Source organism: Podarcis gaigeae, assembly GCF_964106915.1.
Source record: "Podarcis gaigeae genome assembly, chromosome: 4".
In the NCBI taxonomy this organism is placed as follows: Eukaryota; Metazoa; Chordata; class Lepidosauria; order Squamata; family Lacertidae; genus Podarcis; species Podarcis gaigeae.
The window spans coordinates 38,364,612-38,382,205 of NC_139677.1; the positions used below are offsets into that span (position 1 = coordinate 38,364,612).

The window sequence follows — 17,594 nt, forward strand, 5'->3', positions numbered from 1 at the left end:
AACAAAGCTTTACAAACATCCTGAGTATCAGTTATATATGCATGTCACTCTAGTGTAGTTCAGTGTGTGACTCAGCCGATATACTCAACAGATCCTTATACAGCCCTCTCGGTGCATTTAAGGCCCCATAGTTGTATCAGAATTTCAGATCTACAGAAAGGCTCAGTGTGCAGATGAAATGTTGCAAAATCTTGAGACTAGCTTAGTTAGCTTTGTCTGGGAATAAAGGCATATATGAGGCATCTTTTCTTGCTGAGTTTTATTAACCACTTGAACATGGATCAGGTGAATAGATATAATTAAATAATCTCTAGACTAAGAGGAAGGTGGATTCTTGCTGAGCAGAGATGGGTATGACATTTTAAACATCACAAACGGGTGGGGATAGGGAAAATCATTCCTGAACACAAAAAACCGCAAACAGCCTAATGTGTTGCTTTTAACAACAATTTTGTTTTCAGTTAGCAGGTGGCTTATAACAGAAATTCAACATGTTTTAAGACTTTTAACTTAAATGAATCATAACTGCTGTATTTTAGTGAAGTGTTTGCATGTGACACCCCCCTTGCCCGTCTTTGCCTGATGGCTTTAGAGCAAAACTTAAATTGTTATAGTTCACATGCTTCATCATTGATATTAAATGGTCTAAGTGAAGAAGAAGAAATATTAAAATAAGCAACTGTTAAATTTGTAAATATTTGTGTATTGTACAAACTGAAATGTATTATTGGGACTAGTAATATACTATTAGATTGCATAATTACATTTTGTCTGTAAACCCTATTGAATATGAGCAATTAGGACTGCAGTCATAGAGTAGGCTTGCCATATGTCCAGGGAAATTTTGGGAAATAGGCAAAAAGCTCAAAAACTTTGAGTTTCTGCCCCATGCTTTAGAATAACTACAGAAATCTAGGAACAGCAGGTATAAACAGGAAGACCATCTGAAGGAATATCCAAATATGGATGCTAGGCACTGCTTTTAACAGAATGCACATTTGGAAACAGGTGGTCTCCTATGAGTTCAATAAAAAAATTATATATGCATTCTCCACTATTCAACCCCTGGCTAGCTTGCACAGATGTCTGCACATCTATCTCCCCAACAATTCATCCTGCAAAGAAAATTATGAAATTAGACTGAAGGCAGAGTCTAGGGTAATTGTTTGCACTACAATTGTGGAATGACTACCCACGCTAGAAACTGAACCTACAAGTTACTCTGACATCCGTGATTGATAGTATTAAAGGAAACACATTTTTTATTATTTGTTAAGAAATTAGCATATTGCTTCCCACATCCGAAGAAGTGCTCAAGGCAGCTAGCATTAACTGTGACATTGTCAAACAAGAATAATCCAACCATAAGGTTTTTTTTAATGTCCAACATGCACAGGAGATGCCAGTTTATTAATCAGGAACATGAACAGGAAACGGGCAAGGAGCCAACGTTTTCTCATGCCTCTGAGTGGGAGAAGGGACAGGGACAGAGGACAGACTTGGTAGCAGAAGGATATTTTGCATGGAGGTGGGTTGTGGCATTTAAAATTGCTGTTATGTGTCACCCATCACTTCCAAGAAGTGGAGGCCGGTCACAGTAAGGGTGAGCTGCCTCCCTCCCTCAATGATGTGCTTAACTGACTCATATGCTTGGATATGTCAGCAGGTGCAGAGGAGGGGAATGGAGGAGGCACATACAGGTGCAGGGCATCCAAAAGGTGGAGATTGACCAAGATGCATAATTGTGGTACAGCCAGATTGCAGACAAGTACTAATAACCCTGGACTGCCCAGGTGTTCTCAACTGGTCAGACTAAGCTGCAAGTGTGAAGAGAGGTCATCGCCACTGCCAGCCTTGCCCAGCAGACACTACTTAAGAACTAACCGCATGCAACCAAACAAAGCACAGAAGTGGGAACTATGAACATGGCTCACAAATGCCAGTTTGTTTTTGCTCCTTACAGCCTTCAACATCAATGCATCAGCTGAACCATTTTTCTTATTCTTTTTTATTTTAATCGCAATATCATATGAGAGAACCAGCACATCAAGACCATGATCCTAACCCCATTACCTGGGAATAAACGCATTGGATTCAATACTTACTTCTCAGTGGCTATAGTTAAAATTTCACTGTTATTCTTCTGAGAGGTAGGTATTGGATAGGGGATGAAATATATTTAATGTATTTAATTTTATTTTTTAAAAAACTTGTATCCCACTCAAAGCTGCTTTAAAAAAATACAATATTTCATAACATATGCAACACTCCTAAAACCACAACAGCAATCACGATGAACCAACATTAATGTAACAGACTAGAGAAATGATAAAATCATTTGTAAAAAATAAGGATCAAAGTGGGAATTCAATGAAGTAAACCAAAAGGGCACTTAGCCAAACACTTTAATAAATAGCCATGTTTCAAATAACTATGTAAAACATTAAAGTGTTGGAGTATGATGAATCACAGGTGGATATTCTGCAAGGTGGGTGCCACAACAGAAAAGGCTCTAATCCTAGTATCTACCCACCATCCTTCATAGGATCAAGGGTTCTGGAGCAATGGCTCAGATGTGAGGAAAATACTGTGGTCCTTAAAATAACCAGGTCCCAGAACTGAGCCTGAAAACAAACTCTCAACTAGTGCATGCCAAACAAAAGAGGCCTAATGCTTTTGAATGCTCAGCTCTTGTCAGCAATTTGGCCACAGCCTCTTCCGCCAGTTGCATTCCCGACTGCTTTCATGGCCAGCTCCATGTTGAGTGCCTTATTTATTGATAGACAAAATCACAGTGCTTTAGTAATGGTTCATTTAAGGAAATGAAGATGCACTACAGAAAGCTAAAAAGCACTCCTGCTTGTTGGTTTTGTTGTTGGTTTTGCAAAAGTAGGGGGATAAAAATATATTATTGAAACAACAATTAGTTATTTTTTTTAAATAAAAAACATAGCTATTTTATTAGCTAAGTAATATAAGGCAAACTAATTTTCTGGTCTATGTTTCACCACATTTTAACAACCAGAAGCCTTTAACTTTCATGAGGAAGCTTAAAAGCAGGCATAATTCAGTCAAGTGCCAGTGAGAAAATAATGGCAACCTTCAGGTGACTCATTCTTTATATAGCATGAGATTTTGAAACGAATAGTAGCCACAGTTTGCATTCCTCACCACCCAGCAAATCGTTACAAAACAAAATCCACATGTATCTGCTAATATGTTGGCAAATTTAATATTTTATATTCAAATGTAGTTTCATTGTTTGTTGTTACCAGCTCATTATTGGCAAGGAAGGTTGTTATAAGAGTGTGTTTGTAAGAGTTATTAGCCCAAGGCAAGGAAGTCACTGAGTCACAAAGAAAACTTATCTTGGCCGCCTTGAATTCATACCATCATGACCCAGCCAGTGATTTAGGCAACAGCAGAAGTGGTTACATTCTAGAAAAAAACATCGCCTACCAATATAATTCAGTTTCTCCAATCTAATATATGTTATCTGAAAAATCTCACGCAGCAACACAAGCAATAACCAATGTGGCAAGAGTTGACTAAAAGGAAATCGAATTGATTATACAAAGCTTTGCCTCAGTGCTCTTTCCCAGAAGATGGAAGAGACTAATAGGCATAGTTCATTATAAAATGCATCCATCAAATTAGAACCACAGATTCTGAAAGCACTGCATGGAGGAGGGTATCTTTCCATTACACCCACTGGGATTTTCCAGCATGAACCAGCATATAGAATCTATCAACCATTAAATGGTTTAAGAGAAATAAATCAGAAATGGCTCTGAAGAACTGTTATCGCTCATTGATTTAAGAAAGAAAAAAGGGGGGAACTTACCTAGAACCCCTAGCCTGTAGTTGATGGTTACAACAATGACATTTCCATAGCTGGCCAGTATGCTCCCGTCAACAATATTCCCTGTACCTTCCATATATGATCCACCATGGATGTAGACCATCACTGGCTTCTTGCTGTTCTGATCATGTATGTCTGAAAAGAACACAAGTAAGGAAAACACAAGAAAGTAATACAAGTATTAAAGGAAAACTGTTGCCTATCCCCGCCCCCGCAAAGTGTCAATAATTTTTGCATATTTTCTCACTTCATCTATTTTTCTTCTCTACTAGTCTGCTTATCTTCAGTTAGGACCAGAATAAAAAAGGAGATAGGGCTTGTAGATAAGCCCGGAAAGGGCCAAAAGTACCATAGGTGACAGCATCTCTCATTGCACAACTGTAATGGTGGTGGAGGCGGGGAACTATATCTGCTGAGTCTCACCTGGATCACAACTTGAAACAGAGCTGTGTTGCTTTTGGAATATGTATCACACAATACTAGGCCTCAAGTTAATGTAGGAATCTCACATGCAAAATTCATAAGTTGAAGTAAGTAATGTACAGAAAGTGTCATTATGAGGTGGTTTATAACATAAACATTATTTTAAAATAGCAAACTTTTAATAGGTTTATTAACATAAATAGCAGCACTGTCCCATGTCTTTCTGCCTTCCTCAATTTCCGAAACTGATAATGTTGCAGTTCTTGAAGCATATTCAACAAACTAACCCCACCAAAAATTATCATTCACAGTAAGATGTGAAGTGGGTGGGGAAAATCTTCAGGCAAAATATCTTGACAGATATTAGGGAGACAAAAAGAGTTTTATATCTGCATTCTGCTTTGTCTAAACTAATTAAATTGAATCAACGGAGGACCACTAGGAATGACATTCACAATTTGCCATCCCGTTGCTTGCTTCAAAAATACTTAAAAAGACCAAAATGTTTCACGGAAAAAGGAGGAGGAGAAAGATGCAAAAATAAGTAACCTTTCCCTCCCATTATTGTAAGAAGCCTCCCTGCCGCTGAAACCACTTTTAGAAGCATCTGTGGGGCTGAACTGGGATTTCCAAAACAGAAGCAAAATGGCTTTCCCCCAGTTTGTCAGCTGAAAAAAAGAGTAGTATCTTGGGAACAGCCAATTTTGCTCACCCATTAGAAGAGTCCCCCATTTAGCAAACCAAAGGTATGTATAAAAGTGGTGGATATAGCTATAAGTGACTTTATTTGGAGGTAGGACGGAGGACCACAGTACCTTTCAACCACCCTTCAGAAAAGCTCTCCTAAATTAGTTGGTGCTGATAGTTGCATATTCTATTTAATAAATTGCCAGGCAATTAATAGTTCTATGTTAATGGGAAATAGTATTTCCCTTTAGTCCACAATCTACCGCTCGTTATCAAACCAGTATGTGGTGTTTTATACTCCCACATTTTCTTGATTTGAATCCAGAGGTTGATGGAGAAAAATGTTGATACACCAATGTATCTGTATTGGTTCTAGAACACATGGTAGGCAGAGGAGGATTTAGGGCAGTGTTTGTGGTGTGGTTGCACCAAGCATGCAGCCGAGGAGAGCACTAGGAACCTGTCAGAGCCTCACATCTCCTTCTCAATGCCCAGCTCAAGCCAGCACTGTGAGGGCTGTGGGGATGGCATCAAATGGCCTCGCACAAGGCAGCATATTGCGAAGGTCTGCCCCTGTGTTAGGTATGTGCTAGCTAACAACCGACAGACTTGCAACTAAGAAAGAAGTATATTTTCACGTATCCTTGGAAAGATAAATAAAGCATCCATTTTCTACTAAGAATCACATTTGTAGTGCTGTTCAAGATACCAGTATGGAATATAATACCTTCCTTTACCTAGCATAAATGGAAGATATAGACTCTAGCATAGGGGGCAGCAACTGGCAGCCCTCCTTCAGATCTGCCCCCATAAGAGGAACAGAAAATGTTATTTAATATATTAAGTGGTATAGAAATCAAATAATCAAACTTAGGGAGGGAGGGAGGGTAGACGTACTTTACAGAAAAACTAATTTCTGAGCTCAGCCCTTGCATGACAGAATCTATTTGCTGTGTATGAACTAAATGTCTAATTACTTTATTTGGAAAGGCATTATTACAGCAGCAGAGCAGTGGAAAAGAAGGTGAACAGTTGCAATAACAAGGAAGCATAGATCTCAGCAGCTGTACTTGAAAAGGTCAGAAAAGCCACCATAATTCTAAACTCTTGAGAAAGAAGGAGATTAAGAGGTGACCGCACCATAACTATAAAGATTTCTGAAGGGAACAGAAAGGGCAAATGTTACCATGCTAGTTAAATAGTGTCAAATTCCAAAACACAGAAAAGAAGTGAAATAAGCTAAGAAAAGACCAGACACCAAGGATGTGAGGTTGAAATCCAGAATGCATGAAAGTGGCAGACTCAGATAATTCATCTGTTTATGCAAACCTTGGTCAGGATGTGTAACATTAAGAAACAAGCTAGGTGTAATTTTTGTCTGAAAAGGGTTCAAAGCATAGTGGTCTGTTATTAAAGCTGCTATTAAATGTGGAACAATAAAGAGTGAATTAAGATTTTCTCTGAAATTCGTAAGAGTTTGCGATTAATCTGAATATAACCAAACGCTGATAGTGTATTCTTATAGTTTATGTGCTTATTATTAAACAGAGAAAGAGAAACATCGTCATGTCATATTATTAAGGTACTTGCCTCCATTCCATCCTTATGGGGAAAGTTTTAAAAATCTTGCATTGCATAACAAGCACCCAATAATCCACAGGGGTTTAAATGAATCCTGCAACCCCACAAAAAAAAAAGTCCCCACCACAGTTAGGCTTCCTTTACACCTACTAGAATAATGCAGTTGCTACAACCTAAGTAGTTGTATCCATGACACAGACTTTATATATATATATATATATAAATATATAAAACATATACCCACATGATTATGCTTCCGTGCATGTTTACAATAACATGGAAGTGATGGACATCCCAAAAGGATGGGCATCACTAGTGTGCTATATATAATATATAAACACACAAACCATATTCCTGGGAGCAATATGGGAGTAAATGGTAGTGTTAACGTTGTCCCGGATACATGCAAAGGAAGAAAGCTTTAAAGAATAAAAGAAATTAAACAGTTTCCTTTGAAATATCAGGGGAGCAGGGACTGAAACTGGAGACAAAGTAATTGCATCCACTATACGGGGAAGAGAAAAAGGGAGATAAGGTGAAGGTGAATTTACAAAATGTACTAAAAAGGATAAAGGAAAAGATACACATGCAAGGTTTCAATTCCATATTTTTCCCCTTTTCCTAGGCAAAAATTCGGACTGGGAATAAGGAAGCATTTTTGGTTGTAAATAATATTTATGTTACTCACTTCACACATATTTACAGATAACCTGTACACTTATCTCAAAGGGGAACTGCAGTCATCTAAATGCTAATTTGTGTCTTAATTTTGGAAGAAGAAAAAAACAGGCGGAAAGGAAAGTTGATTCCAGATAAGAAGAAAATAAAGCAGCACACTGAAATGTGTGTGATTAAATAAAGGAGGGGGAAAGTTAATGTTCATGCATATCACGTTTCAGTTTTTGGGAAAACAAAAACAAAAAATACCTTCGTCTTCCCCACGATCATTACTGGTTATATCATCTGCGCTTTTCTTTGTGTTGGCTCCTGGGATCAGAGTGAGCAGGAGAATAAAGGGAAAAAAGAGAATTCAAAAACAGCAGGTTCCCAAAAATTTAAAGGAAAAAAAAAACTATCCAAAAAGTGGAAAAAAAGAAAAAAAAGGAACACAAAAAGTCAAAATTTGAATCTGAAAAAAAGGATGCAAATTGCACACTAACATAAATGCTAAAGACAACAAATCAGAAAAAAACTGGTAGGAAAAAATCAAATGTTGTGACAATGCAATTAATTTTATTTAAAATGATTGCCTATTTTGCATTCAAAATTGATAAGAAAAAAATACATTCTGTATACATGAATTCTTTGTAATTCAGTTGACAGTCCAATTTTCAGTGCACTATCTTAGTACAATATTCATCAAATAAGACTTTTAATTAGCAAAGATTTTAAAAGATTGGGGATAAGTGGTGAAAAATGAATATGAAATTCTGTTTCAGATGCCTGCCTAAGTTGTGCCCTTGTCTCTGTTCCCAAGTCATTATGGTTTGGATCCAAAGAACTACACAACTATTCTGTACACCAAGGAGAGGTATACACTTTTGTGACATGGCAAATAGAAATTTGGGTCTGTTGCTGTTCAGAGTGGAAAAGTCAAAAATCCTACTGGGCATACCCAACATCTTGGACATGCCAAACGTAGCTCATCTTCTGACAAAAATCACTGTAATATTTGAAATGAATTTAATGTAATTATTATTAATATAAACAAAATAATTAACACACATAACACACATGGAAAATATTACGCAACACAGAGAAGTCAGGATATTTGTTTCACTGAATACACATTTCCACCATCAGCAACAATGAACTTAAAACATCTAATTTTTAACTGAGAATCATCTGAGTGTGAAAGATTCAGGCCTATGTGTGGATTACACATTCACTTCCAGGCACATTATACCTGCCATAGTTATACACAACATTTTACTTACCATGAGAGCAAAACAGAAGTAAGAAACAGTATTACAGCTCTTATTTATTATCAAGAATTCCCCATAGATCTGGATATATTGAGACATAACATGCAGGAACTCTCGTAGGGCTAAGATCTTTGGGGAAAATCCATTTCAAGTCTTGAGTGACTATGAGGGGAGCCACAGGGGAAGAGAGTAGTACAGTATGTACAATCCCTCGCACAGATGGTGTTCTGTGCATGTGGGAAAAATTGATTCATATAAGCTTGGTGTGACATTTCTCTAAACTATGAGTGACATTATTCATTCTTTATAAAGCTCCCCCTTCTGTTGCGTATAATTTTGCCATGTTGAGTTTTCTTATTTAGTGGGATACACAGAGAGAGAGAGAGAGAGAGAGAGAGAGAGAGAGAGAGAGAGAGCGCAGCCAAAAAAGTTGTGTTGACATGGGTTGAACCAGATGGTACCATGAAAGCTAATGAGGTAAAACATCAGGGCCACAAATCCAAAGGATGTTTAGTTTACCGTACATTAGGAGCAGACAATATTTTCCAACTGGACAATTTTCCAGGATCCATAAGCCAATGGCATATGGAGGCCAGAGACCACAAATGGGCAATAAATGCAATTTTTACCTTTATACACTAGGCTAGTTTCTATACATGCTCTCATATACCTCTCTACATCCGAGCAACAAAGAGAAATTATCCAAACTCAAGGAAACATTTCAGCCAGGCAGAAACACTTGAGGCACAAAGCAGAGCTGAGAAGGTGTGTCACCTGGGGAAAGCGCCAAGGGCCACATAGAGAGTCCTGGAAGTTTGCATATGACCCCGGGACCTGTCTGCTTTTCTGACTGTGGAAGGATGTTCCCTAGTAAATCACACCAACAAAGGCAATAAGCACGGTAAATGGAGATGAAGAGAGTAGATGTCACTTCATCTGACTTTTAACACAACATGGTTCTCCCTGTGCAGCTTATATACACACCACAAGAAACATTTCCAGGCTCTCTGTTGCATTTATTTTACAGTATGATGATCTGTATTCATATGAAGACTTTTAGCCATATCCAGGGATACTGCTCATGGTTAATACCAACTTGCAAGTAGGCAGCAAGGCCGCAACCAGCCCATTCACATAGAATGTGAATGGCTAAAATGGGGTGAAGCCTTCACATGTTCAGCCTTGTTTGTCATCTGGACACCTGAGTAATTGGGATTCCAGGTTGCATGGAAGGCTGCACATGCCCAAGCTGCTCTATGCTTTTCAGATGTTTCCATTCTATGCACAGATACCACAGGCAAGGGCTACTTTGTGCAGTTCTACTTCCCATTTGTGTTTTGGTGTTAACTCAGATTAGTGGAGGAACCTGCATCCCTGTCTGGCAACTGTGCTGCTCAGATGGGGCTGTTGAGAATACCACATGCCCTAGAGGTATGCTCAGTTTGTACCAGAAACCAGACTTTTACTGCTGCAGCTCCAGCCCTTTGGGCTCCATTACCAGCTGACATTATGCAGGTGGCTAACATCATTATGGTTTGGAACCTACTGAATATATTTTTTGTTTAAAAATGCATTCCTGGCTGGTACATAGTAGTGTGGATTGGGTCCTACTGAAATGGCAAAGTGTGGGCAAAGTACTGGCCAGCCCTTGAAGCCCATCACAACTGAGCTTTTGTCATTTTTGTTTCCATACAGTATTGGTAGACAAAGTTTCTGTTTTTGTGTTCCCACTTACTTAAGTGTACTTTGATACCCCACCCCAAGCTACGTACATTGACTTTTCTGTATGCAAAAATCTGTAATATGATCAAAATATAATTTGGCTTTCTTCTTCATAAACATCATCCCATTTTTAGTCCCTCAGAATTTGATGTGGCCTCTAATATGAACTGATCTGATGCATACCTTCTGGACAAATATGCTGAGCAGAATTCTAGGTATAATCCTAACATTATTCCCATGCGTGTAAGCCCCGTTGATTTCAGCAGGACTTACTTCTAAGTAGACATGGTTCAGATAGCACTGTTGGCTTCCACGGATCCTGAACCTTGATGCAAGTCTCCTCCAGAAAGCTCTCAAAATACATTTCAAAATGCACGTTTTGAGCAAAATATATGTTAGAAAATATGATTTGAATGTGAATTTTCATGTGGCTTTATAGAGAAAGAAGACAGAACAGACTTATGAGTGCACACATCCGGAAGAGTTCTATTGACCTGGAATAGTCTATCCCTAACTAACTGCTAGTTGTCAGCCACTATTCATTTCCCTATTCTCCCATAATTTAATACATATCTCACTCCTTTGGTTTTTATCTCCTTTTTCTCACTACACTTCAGCAAAGTTCAGAATGGTTCTTTGTTCTTATGTGTTCCCTTTACTTTCTTCCTGCCTTTGTTTCCAGGTTCTTTTGAGTGTCTTATTTTCATTACCTCAACCTCCTCCTCTTTAATATTTTCACTTACATCACCCCAGGGTTTTCCACCTTGTGTCAGGATCCCCTGTGGTCCACAGTAATCTGCTATTGATGAGTCTAGCAGTAACTACTTCAGCACTTTTTTCCAGTAGCTTTGCTCATGAAAATGACTTATGGATTTGGCAGGGTACATTGTATAAAACTGGGGCTGTGCCGGCTGGGACTAGTGAGGAGTTGTAGTTCAAAACATTTGGAGGGCACCAAACTAACAAAGGCTGCTGTAAAGACTAGTTCATAGTAATATTAATCTGTGCAATCCTTTGCAAAGCAAGGTCCAGAAATGGGAAGTATTAAATAATTGTACCACAAAATTTCACAGTAATGTGTCTTTTTAGACCGCAAAGAAAGAAAATCTTCCATTTACCTATACCCGAGGGTAATTAATTTTCATCAGTTTGAAAATCTTAGGTATTCCCTCTTTGCTCAGGCTCCTAGGTTTATAATTTCACTGTTGTGCTCAGTTCATTATGCTCAACATCCAGTCTACAAGCCAATATTGCAGGTTTCTCCTTGACTATTTAAAACACACTCTTCTGTCCATAATCCTCTTGTCATGATCTGATTAGTTTTTATGTTAACTGCTGCAATTTCTCCCTGTGGATTCCACTTATCTTATTTTGAGTCTCTCTTCCATAAACACAATCTGCAGTGAAAAATCATTCTAGACACAGCATGGAGAATATTTAAACGGGCCATAGAAGGAAGACAGAAAAACTGTATAACCCAGAATAAAGAAGAAGGGCAAAAGTAGTGCAGCTAAAAGTCTAGACTCAAGAGGCTACTCCAAAGTTAATTAAGAAGTGAAATACCTTATCTAAGTGAGTTCAGGTCACTTTTAATATATCAGAATAGACATACCAAGGATCAAAAGGATGAGATGTGTCACTTCCAGTCTGATCTCATACATAGTAGTCCTATTGGGTTCAATGTACGAAGGAAGCATAGAATAACATGCTTAGGGTACTTTTTCACCACCAAGTTGCAATCACTTATATTTAACTGCATGGTGAATAATTCAAACCACATTAAGATAAAAACCTGCCACAATCCAACACCCTACTGCAAGCCTGGGCCATCCCTAAAGAATAATTGCCACTATCCAGACCAGATTATGCTACAAGCAGTTATCAGTTTAATACAGGATACCCCAATTTTTGCCCTTATAGTCAGCTAACCATTAGAATACACGTAGAAGTCAGGAACATTCAAACTTGTCACCATTTTGTACCATATTTTTCCTATGCTTCACTGTTTATTATTCCTTTAATAACACAATCAAATAATGCATATATTTTAAAAGATCATCATTAAGGTCAAAAAGACAGGACAGAAGGAAATTCCCCAAGCTAAATTTTAAATATGAAACATTGCTGTTTCTTTAAATCTCCAATGTATCACGACGCTTACATCATGCTGCGTTGGGTTACATCATGTCATGACCAGTGATGTAACCCGTCGCAATGCAATGCACACATCGCAGTTTGTCAGTGAGTTAAAGGAATAGCATACTTAGGTTGTTGTCAACATGTCCAGTTGGTCATTCTGAGAACATAGTTTAATTACATTCTTAGTGAATCTCAAATCTCAAATTGTTGTGTTACTGAGAAGAATAGATGTACAAAAACACTCTTTTACCAAAATTTATGTTGTTAGTTGTAGAGTTCTAACAAGACTACAGCTGTGGTTCACTGGAAGATCGTCTGATTTACATGCAGAAGGGACTTGAAATCTCCAAGTTGGGCTGGGAGAAACTACCAACTGAAACCCTTAAGAGCCACTGTCAAACAGTGTAAGCAATAGTAAGATGAATGGGCCAATGTTCTGAATATTTGTTTGTATGTTTATTTAACTTGTACCCTGTTCTTCCTCCCAAAGGAGCTCATGGTGGCAAGCAACAGGTGATAATTCAAAAATGACATATTGAAAACCACTCAAAAATCACCCCACTACAGATACAGACTGGGAAAGATCTCAACTTAAAAGGCTTATTGAATGACAAATCTTCAGTAGGCACAAAAAAGACCACAGAGACAACTCCTGTCTAATGTTCAAGAAGGGGGAACTCCAAAGGGTAGGTGCCACACTAAATGGCCAATTCCTACTTTGTGTGGCACAGACCTCCTGATAAGCTGGTATCCACACAGAAGGCCCTCGCCTACAGTGATCGGTTGGGTCCCCAAACCAGCACCTTAAACTTAGCAGTGCCGTAACATTTTTGCAATATTCCACTTCAATGGGTAGTTGAGTTGTTACATTTTATACCAGCTACAGCTTCTAGACCAATCTCAAGGACAGCCCTATAGAGCACATAGAGCCTGAAGGTTACCAAACACATGGGCAACAGTGGTCATGCTATCCTGGTCCTGAGATGACTGTAGCTGTCTTAGCAGCCCAAGCTGGTAGAAGGAACTCCTAGCCATTGATGTCACCTGGGCTTCTAATGATAACGATGGACCCAGGAGCCCACAGACTACAAACCTCTTCTTTTGCCCTATCCAAATTAGGCAATTCACCAATTATCTGGATTTGCGAAATGTTCCCCACAGTGCTTTCATGTTGCCAAAATTCAGAGTTGGTTTATTGACTCTCATCTAGCCCACCACAGAGTTCAACCACCAGGCAAGGGTTTGCATTGCCTCTCCTGATTCAGAGGTTACAGAAGTAGAACTGGATATCATCATTGCACAGATGACACCATGCCACAGATATGATAATGAATGCTCCCATTACTTCCTATAGATGTTGAACAGCACTGGGGTTAAGATAGTACACTGTGGCACTTCACAGCACAGCTTTTAGCCAGGTGACTAAAAGACAATCACCCAGTGCTATTATGTGAAAATGACCCTGGAGATAGGATCAGAGCCATTGTGATTCAGTGCCTCCAATCCTGATCCCACTGTTAGCTCAGAAGGATCTCACCACTTTCTCAGCAACACTGGAGTTACTCTCAGCCTAACCTACATCACAAGATTGATATGAGAATTTTTTAAAAAATGGAATCATATACACCAATTTCCTTGGAAGAAAGATGGAGGGAAATGAAATTAAATAAAGGAATACAAATGTTTTGGAACCACCACTTTAAGGGTATTTTAAGGGTATTTTTCTCAATTTGAATTGACTTTATCATTGAGCTGAACATTATGTATGATTCCAATGATGTAACTTGTTCAAGTATGAACAATAGCTTTCCCAAACCCACTTGAAGATGGCCTTTCCCACTGTGTAAGGCATACTTTTAATAAGATGAAAAGGTGTGTAGATGTGACTTCTAAAAATATGGCTATGTACACAGTCTAGGCCAATATAACAATTAGGAATATAACAATTAGGAATAAACTAAAATGGGGGATTCTATATTATAAAGGTCTAAATTGGAAAGAAGAATCAAATACATTGGTAGGATCAAAATTGGCCAGTCAGGCAGTATGAGTGTGTTGTCCATATCAAAGAAGGAATCCCACAAATCCTATAGAAATTCACTTCCACAAGCCCCGTGTATCTTGTAATCAGTTTGACACAACCCTTGCAAATAAAGTGTTACATTAGGCAAGGTTTTCATATGTAGTCTTTTAGCATATGCATCAACTGATTATTACTAATGCCAAGAATGCACTCTGAGACACATATTTTTCCAAAGTACCCCAAATGGAGTCAAAAATAGACACAACTATTTTGAAAAAAAGCAAATTCAGCAAGGTCACAATAGCTGACAGTTTCCTACTAAAGATTCTCAGAAGTATGTGGAGCTACCAGGGGGATTGCAGGTTTGTGTGAACTGCCGCCATGCTGTGGAGACTCTCTGTAGAGACCATTGCTAATTGCTTGGGCATGGCACCTTGGAAAAGTTCTGCTACAATCTGTCATGATGTTTGGAACATTAAAACGAAGGAATTTATTCAGAAGTATTAAAGTGCACCTTAAAAATAGCAAGAGCACCAGAGGGATTCATTATTGCAAATGGCTACTTGTGTATTCATATACACCACCACTCCAATATTGCATATTCATTTGTTATCGTCACAGAATGGCATAAAGCAATTTCACTGGAAAGATGGAATAATGAACGTTCCCTAGGGAATTCATTCTTGAATCAAGTCCCCCCTCCCTCTCTTTTCACAGTTCTATTTATCTCAGTGGAACTACTAGTGGAAAAGAAGCAGAAAATTGCAGATTTTAAAGTTTTTTGGGTTTTTTTAATGTCATTAGAATGAATTAAATAATCAATGCATAAGTCATCAGTAAAAATAAATACACACGCATTAAGTGCCAAAAGGATGTTGTGTCTTAATCAAATGTCTAGCAGTTCTGTAAGAACCCAATGCAGCTGCAGTCAATCATATTGAAAATATGGGAAGCAGGTACTCCATTACTTTCCTTCATCTGTCTAACATGAATATCCATTCCCTTCCCTTTACATTTTTAACTATGGTCAGGATGCCCACTAATATTCTATTTATGATTTGCTTTAAATCATAAGATGGGACAAGCATTAGAAGATGGTTCACAAAATTTTGCTGCAGAAGGAAATGCATGAGGGAAGGGAATGAAAGCCTTTAGAGCAATTGCAGGGTCCTGACATTAAAATTACTTGCAGAAAGTCCAGTTTCATTCTTTAGCCCTCAAAATGTGCCCTGATGAATCTAGAAAAGCAGGAGCCTATTGTCTATGGCTGGCCTGTGCCAAATGTTAGGAAACCAGCTATGCAAAATGCATGGCGCACCCTGACTTCATAATCATCTCCATCAGCCCAATAGATGGCTTAGAACCTTGTTGGGCTTAGAATTCCAGCACGCTTGGACTGTATACATCAGACATGCTGCATAATTGTGCCTGAACCCTGATATAAGCACTGCTGAGATGGGCATAGTATTTTATTCTAGCCACACCTCTCTTCAGCTGAACAGATATATAACTAAATGCTACTTCATAAGTGCCTCAGAATGAAGAACAATGTTTCTGTCTCCTTGACATCGCCTTCAACTTAAGCAGACTCTCAAAGGTGGCCATCATTGCTCAAGCAATTGAGAGTAATTCAGCTGTATGTGACATAGTAAGATGCTATCAATAATATTTTTAACAGAGAACATAGCCACTCTAGATGACCATGAAATGTTCTATGCACTGAGCTAGGTAACTTAAAGGACAAGTGAAATCAGGAATTCATGCTAGCGGCACAGTAGAGATGGGGTTTTGCAAGAAGGAATAATAGAGAGGGGAGTTATGAAGTTAAGCAGAAATGTGTGATCAAAAGAAAATGGGAAGCGCTGCAAAAAAATCTTTTTAAAGCCAATTCATTGATTTACTGCATTTATCCCACCTTTCCTTCACCATACAAATTAATAATATCAGCCTGCAATAAAAAATATTTGTACCACCATGGCTGTAAAACTAAACACATTCTTTTGGTTTTATGTTCCATCAATATTTGTATGATCAGTCTAAGCTGCAAGTGCTCTCCATTCCATTTTTTTCCTTCCACTGGTGTGACAATATTAATTTATATCCACTTGTTAAAATTCTGGAAGTGCTTGCCTGCTTGCTTGCACTGCATGTGGTATAAATGGGGCTTGCATTTAAAGGAAAGGTATAGCTAGGATCAGAAGAAAAGAAATATCAATAATTCCTTGCTCTGTGCAAATGCCTTACATCAAAGTGCATTTTTCTTCTTCTTCTTCCTTCTTTCTCAGCTGTCATTTTTCCATCTCCCTATAGCAGTCTCACAGGGCTCAGTCTTTGGTCTTCTACTCTGTGGTCTCTACGCACTCCTTCTTATGTGATCACATTTGTTCTCACAGCTCCACTGCCATTTTGTGCGGAGGCCTCTCCCAATATACATTTTCTAACCCTAATCTGAGTTCCAGAAAAGCAATGACAAACCTAGACAACATCTTTAAAAGTAGAGACATCACCTTGCCAGCAAAGGTCCGTATAGTTAAAGCTATGGTTTTCCCAGTAGTGATGTATGAAAGTGAGAGATGGACCATAAAGAAGGCTGATTGCCGAAGAATTGATGCTTTTGAATTATGGTGCTGGAGGAGACTCTTGAGAGTCCCATGGACTGCAGGAAGAACAAACCTATCCATTCTTAAGGAAATCAGCCCTGAGTGCTCACTGGAAGGACAGATTGTGAAGCTGAGGCTCCAGTACTTTGGCCACCTCATGAGAAGAGAAGACTCCCTGGAAAAGACCCTGATGTTGGGAAAGATCACAAGGAGAAGGGGACGACAGAGGACGAGATGGTTGGATAGTGTTCTTGAAGCTACCAGCATGAGTTTGACCAAACTGTGGGAGGCAGTGGAAGACAGAAGTGCCTGGCGTGCTCTGGTCCATGGGGTCACGAAGAGTCGGACACGACTAAACAACTAAACAACAACAATCTGAGATCCGCTGCCTTTCTGATACCTTCTCCTGGTTATCTCATCAACATCTCAAGTTGGGCATAGCAAAACTTATTTATAGCATTTATGCTGTGCCTTTGGGCTCTATTAGGGGACCCCCAAGAAAGCTTATAACATCAGCAAACAATAGTATACAATCAAAACAAATCCAATAAAATATTTTATGTTATTTTAATCTAAATACTCTCCACATTCCTCATTTGGTGCCCAGCATACTCCGGCTCTGGCTTACCCTG

At 38.7% G+C, this 17,594-nt stretch overlaps 1 protein-coding gene and 1 long non-coding RNA gene across 9 annotated transcripts in view; both read right to left on the bottom strand.

Moving 5' to 3' along the window:
* LOC310842603 overlaps positions 1-17,594 on the bottom strand; it is an 852,366-nt gene that overhangs the window by 541,930 nt on the left and 292,842 nt on the right. The gene's annotated exons all lie outside the window — the stretch shown is intronic.
* NLGN4X (neuroligin 4 X-linked) overlaps positions 1-17,594 on the bottom strand; it is a 156,165-nt gene that overhangs the window by 76,723 nt on the left and 61,848 nt on the right. For 5 of the 8 annotated variants that reach the window (XM_083734258.1, XM_083734257.1, XM_083734254.1 and 2 more), the window contains 2 exons: positions 7,481-7,540; positions 3,845-3,997 (listed from right to left, as the gene is read on the bottom strand). The exons of 1 other annotated variant lie outside the window; for it this stretch is intronic. In XM_083734258.1, coding sequence (XP_083590384.1) covers positions 3,845-3,997; positions 7,481-7,540 — 213 coding nt within the window. The remainder of the gene's footprint in view (positions 1-3,844; positions 3,998-7,480; positions 7,541-17,594) is intronic. 2 more of the 8 variants (XM_083734259.1, XM_083734260.1) reach the window with 1 other exon arrangement.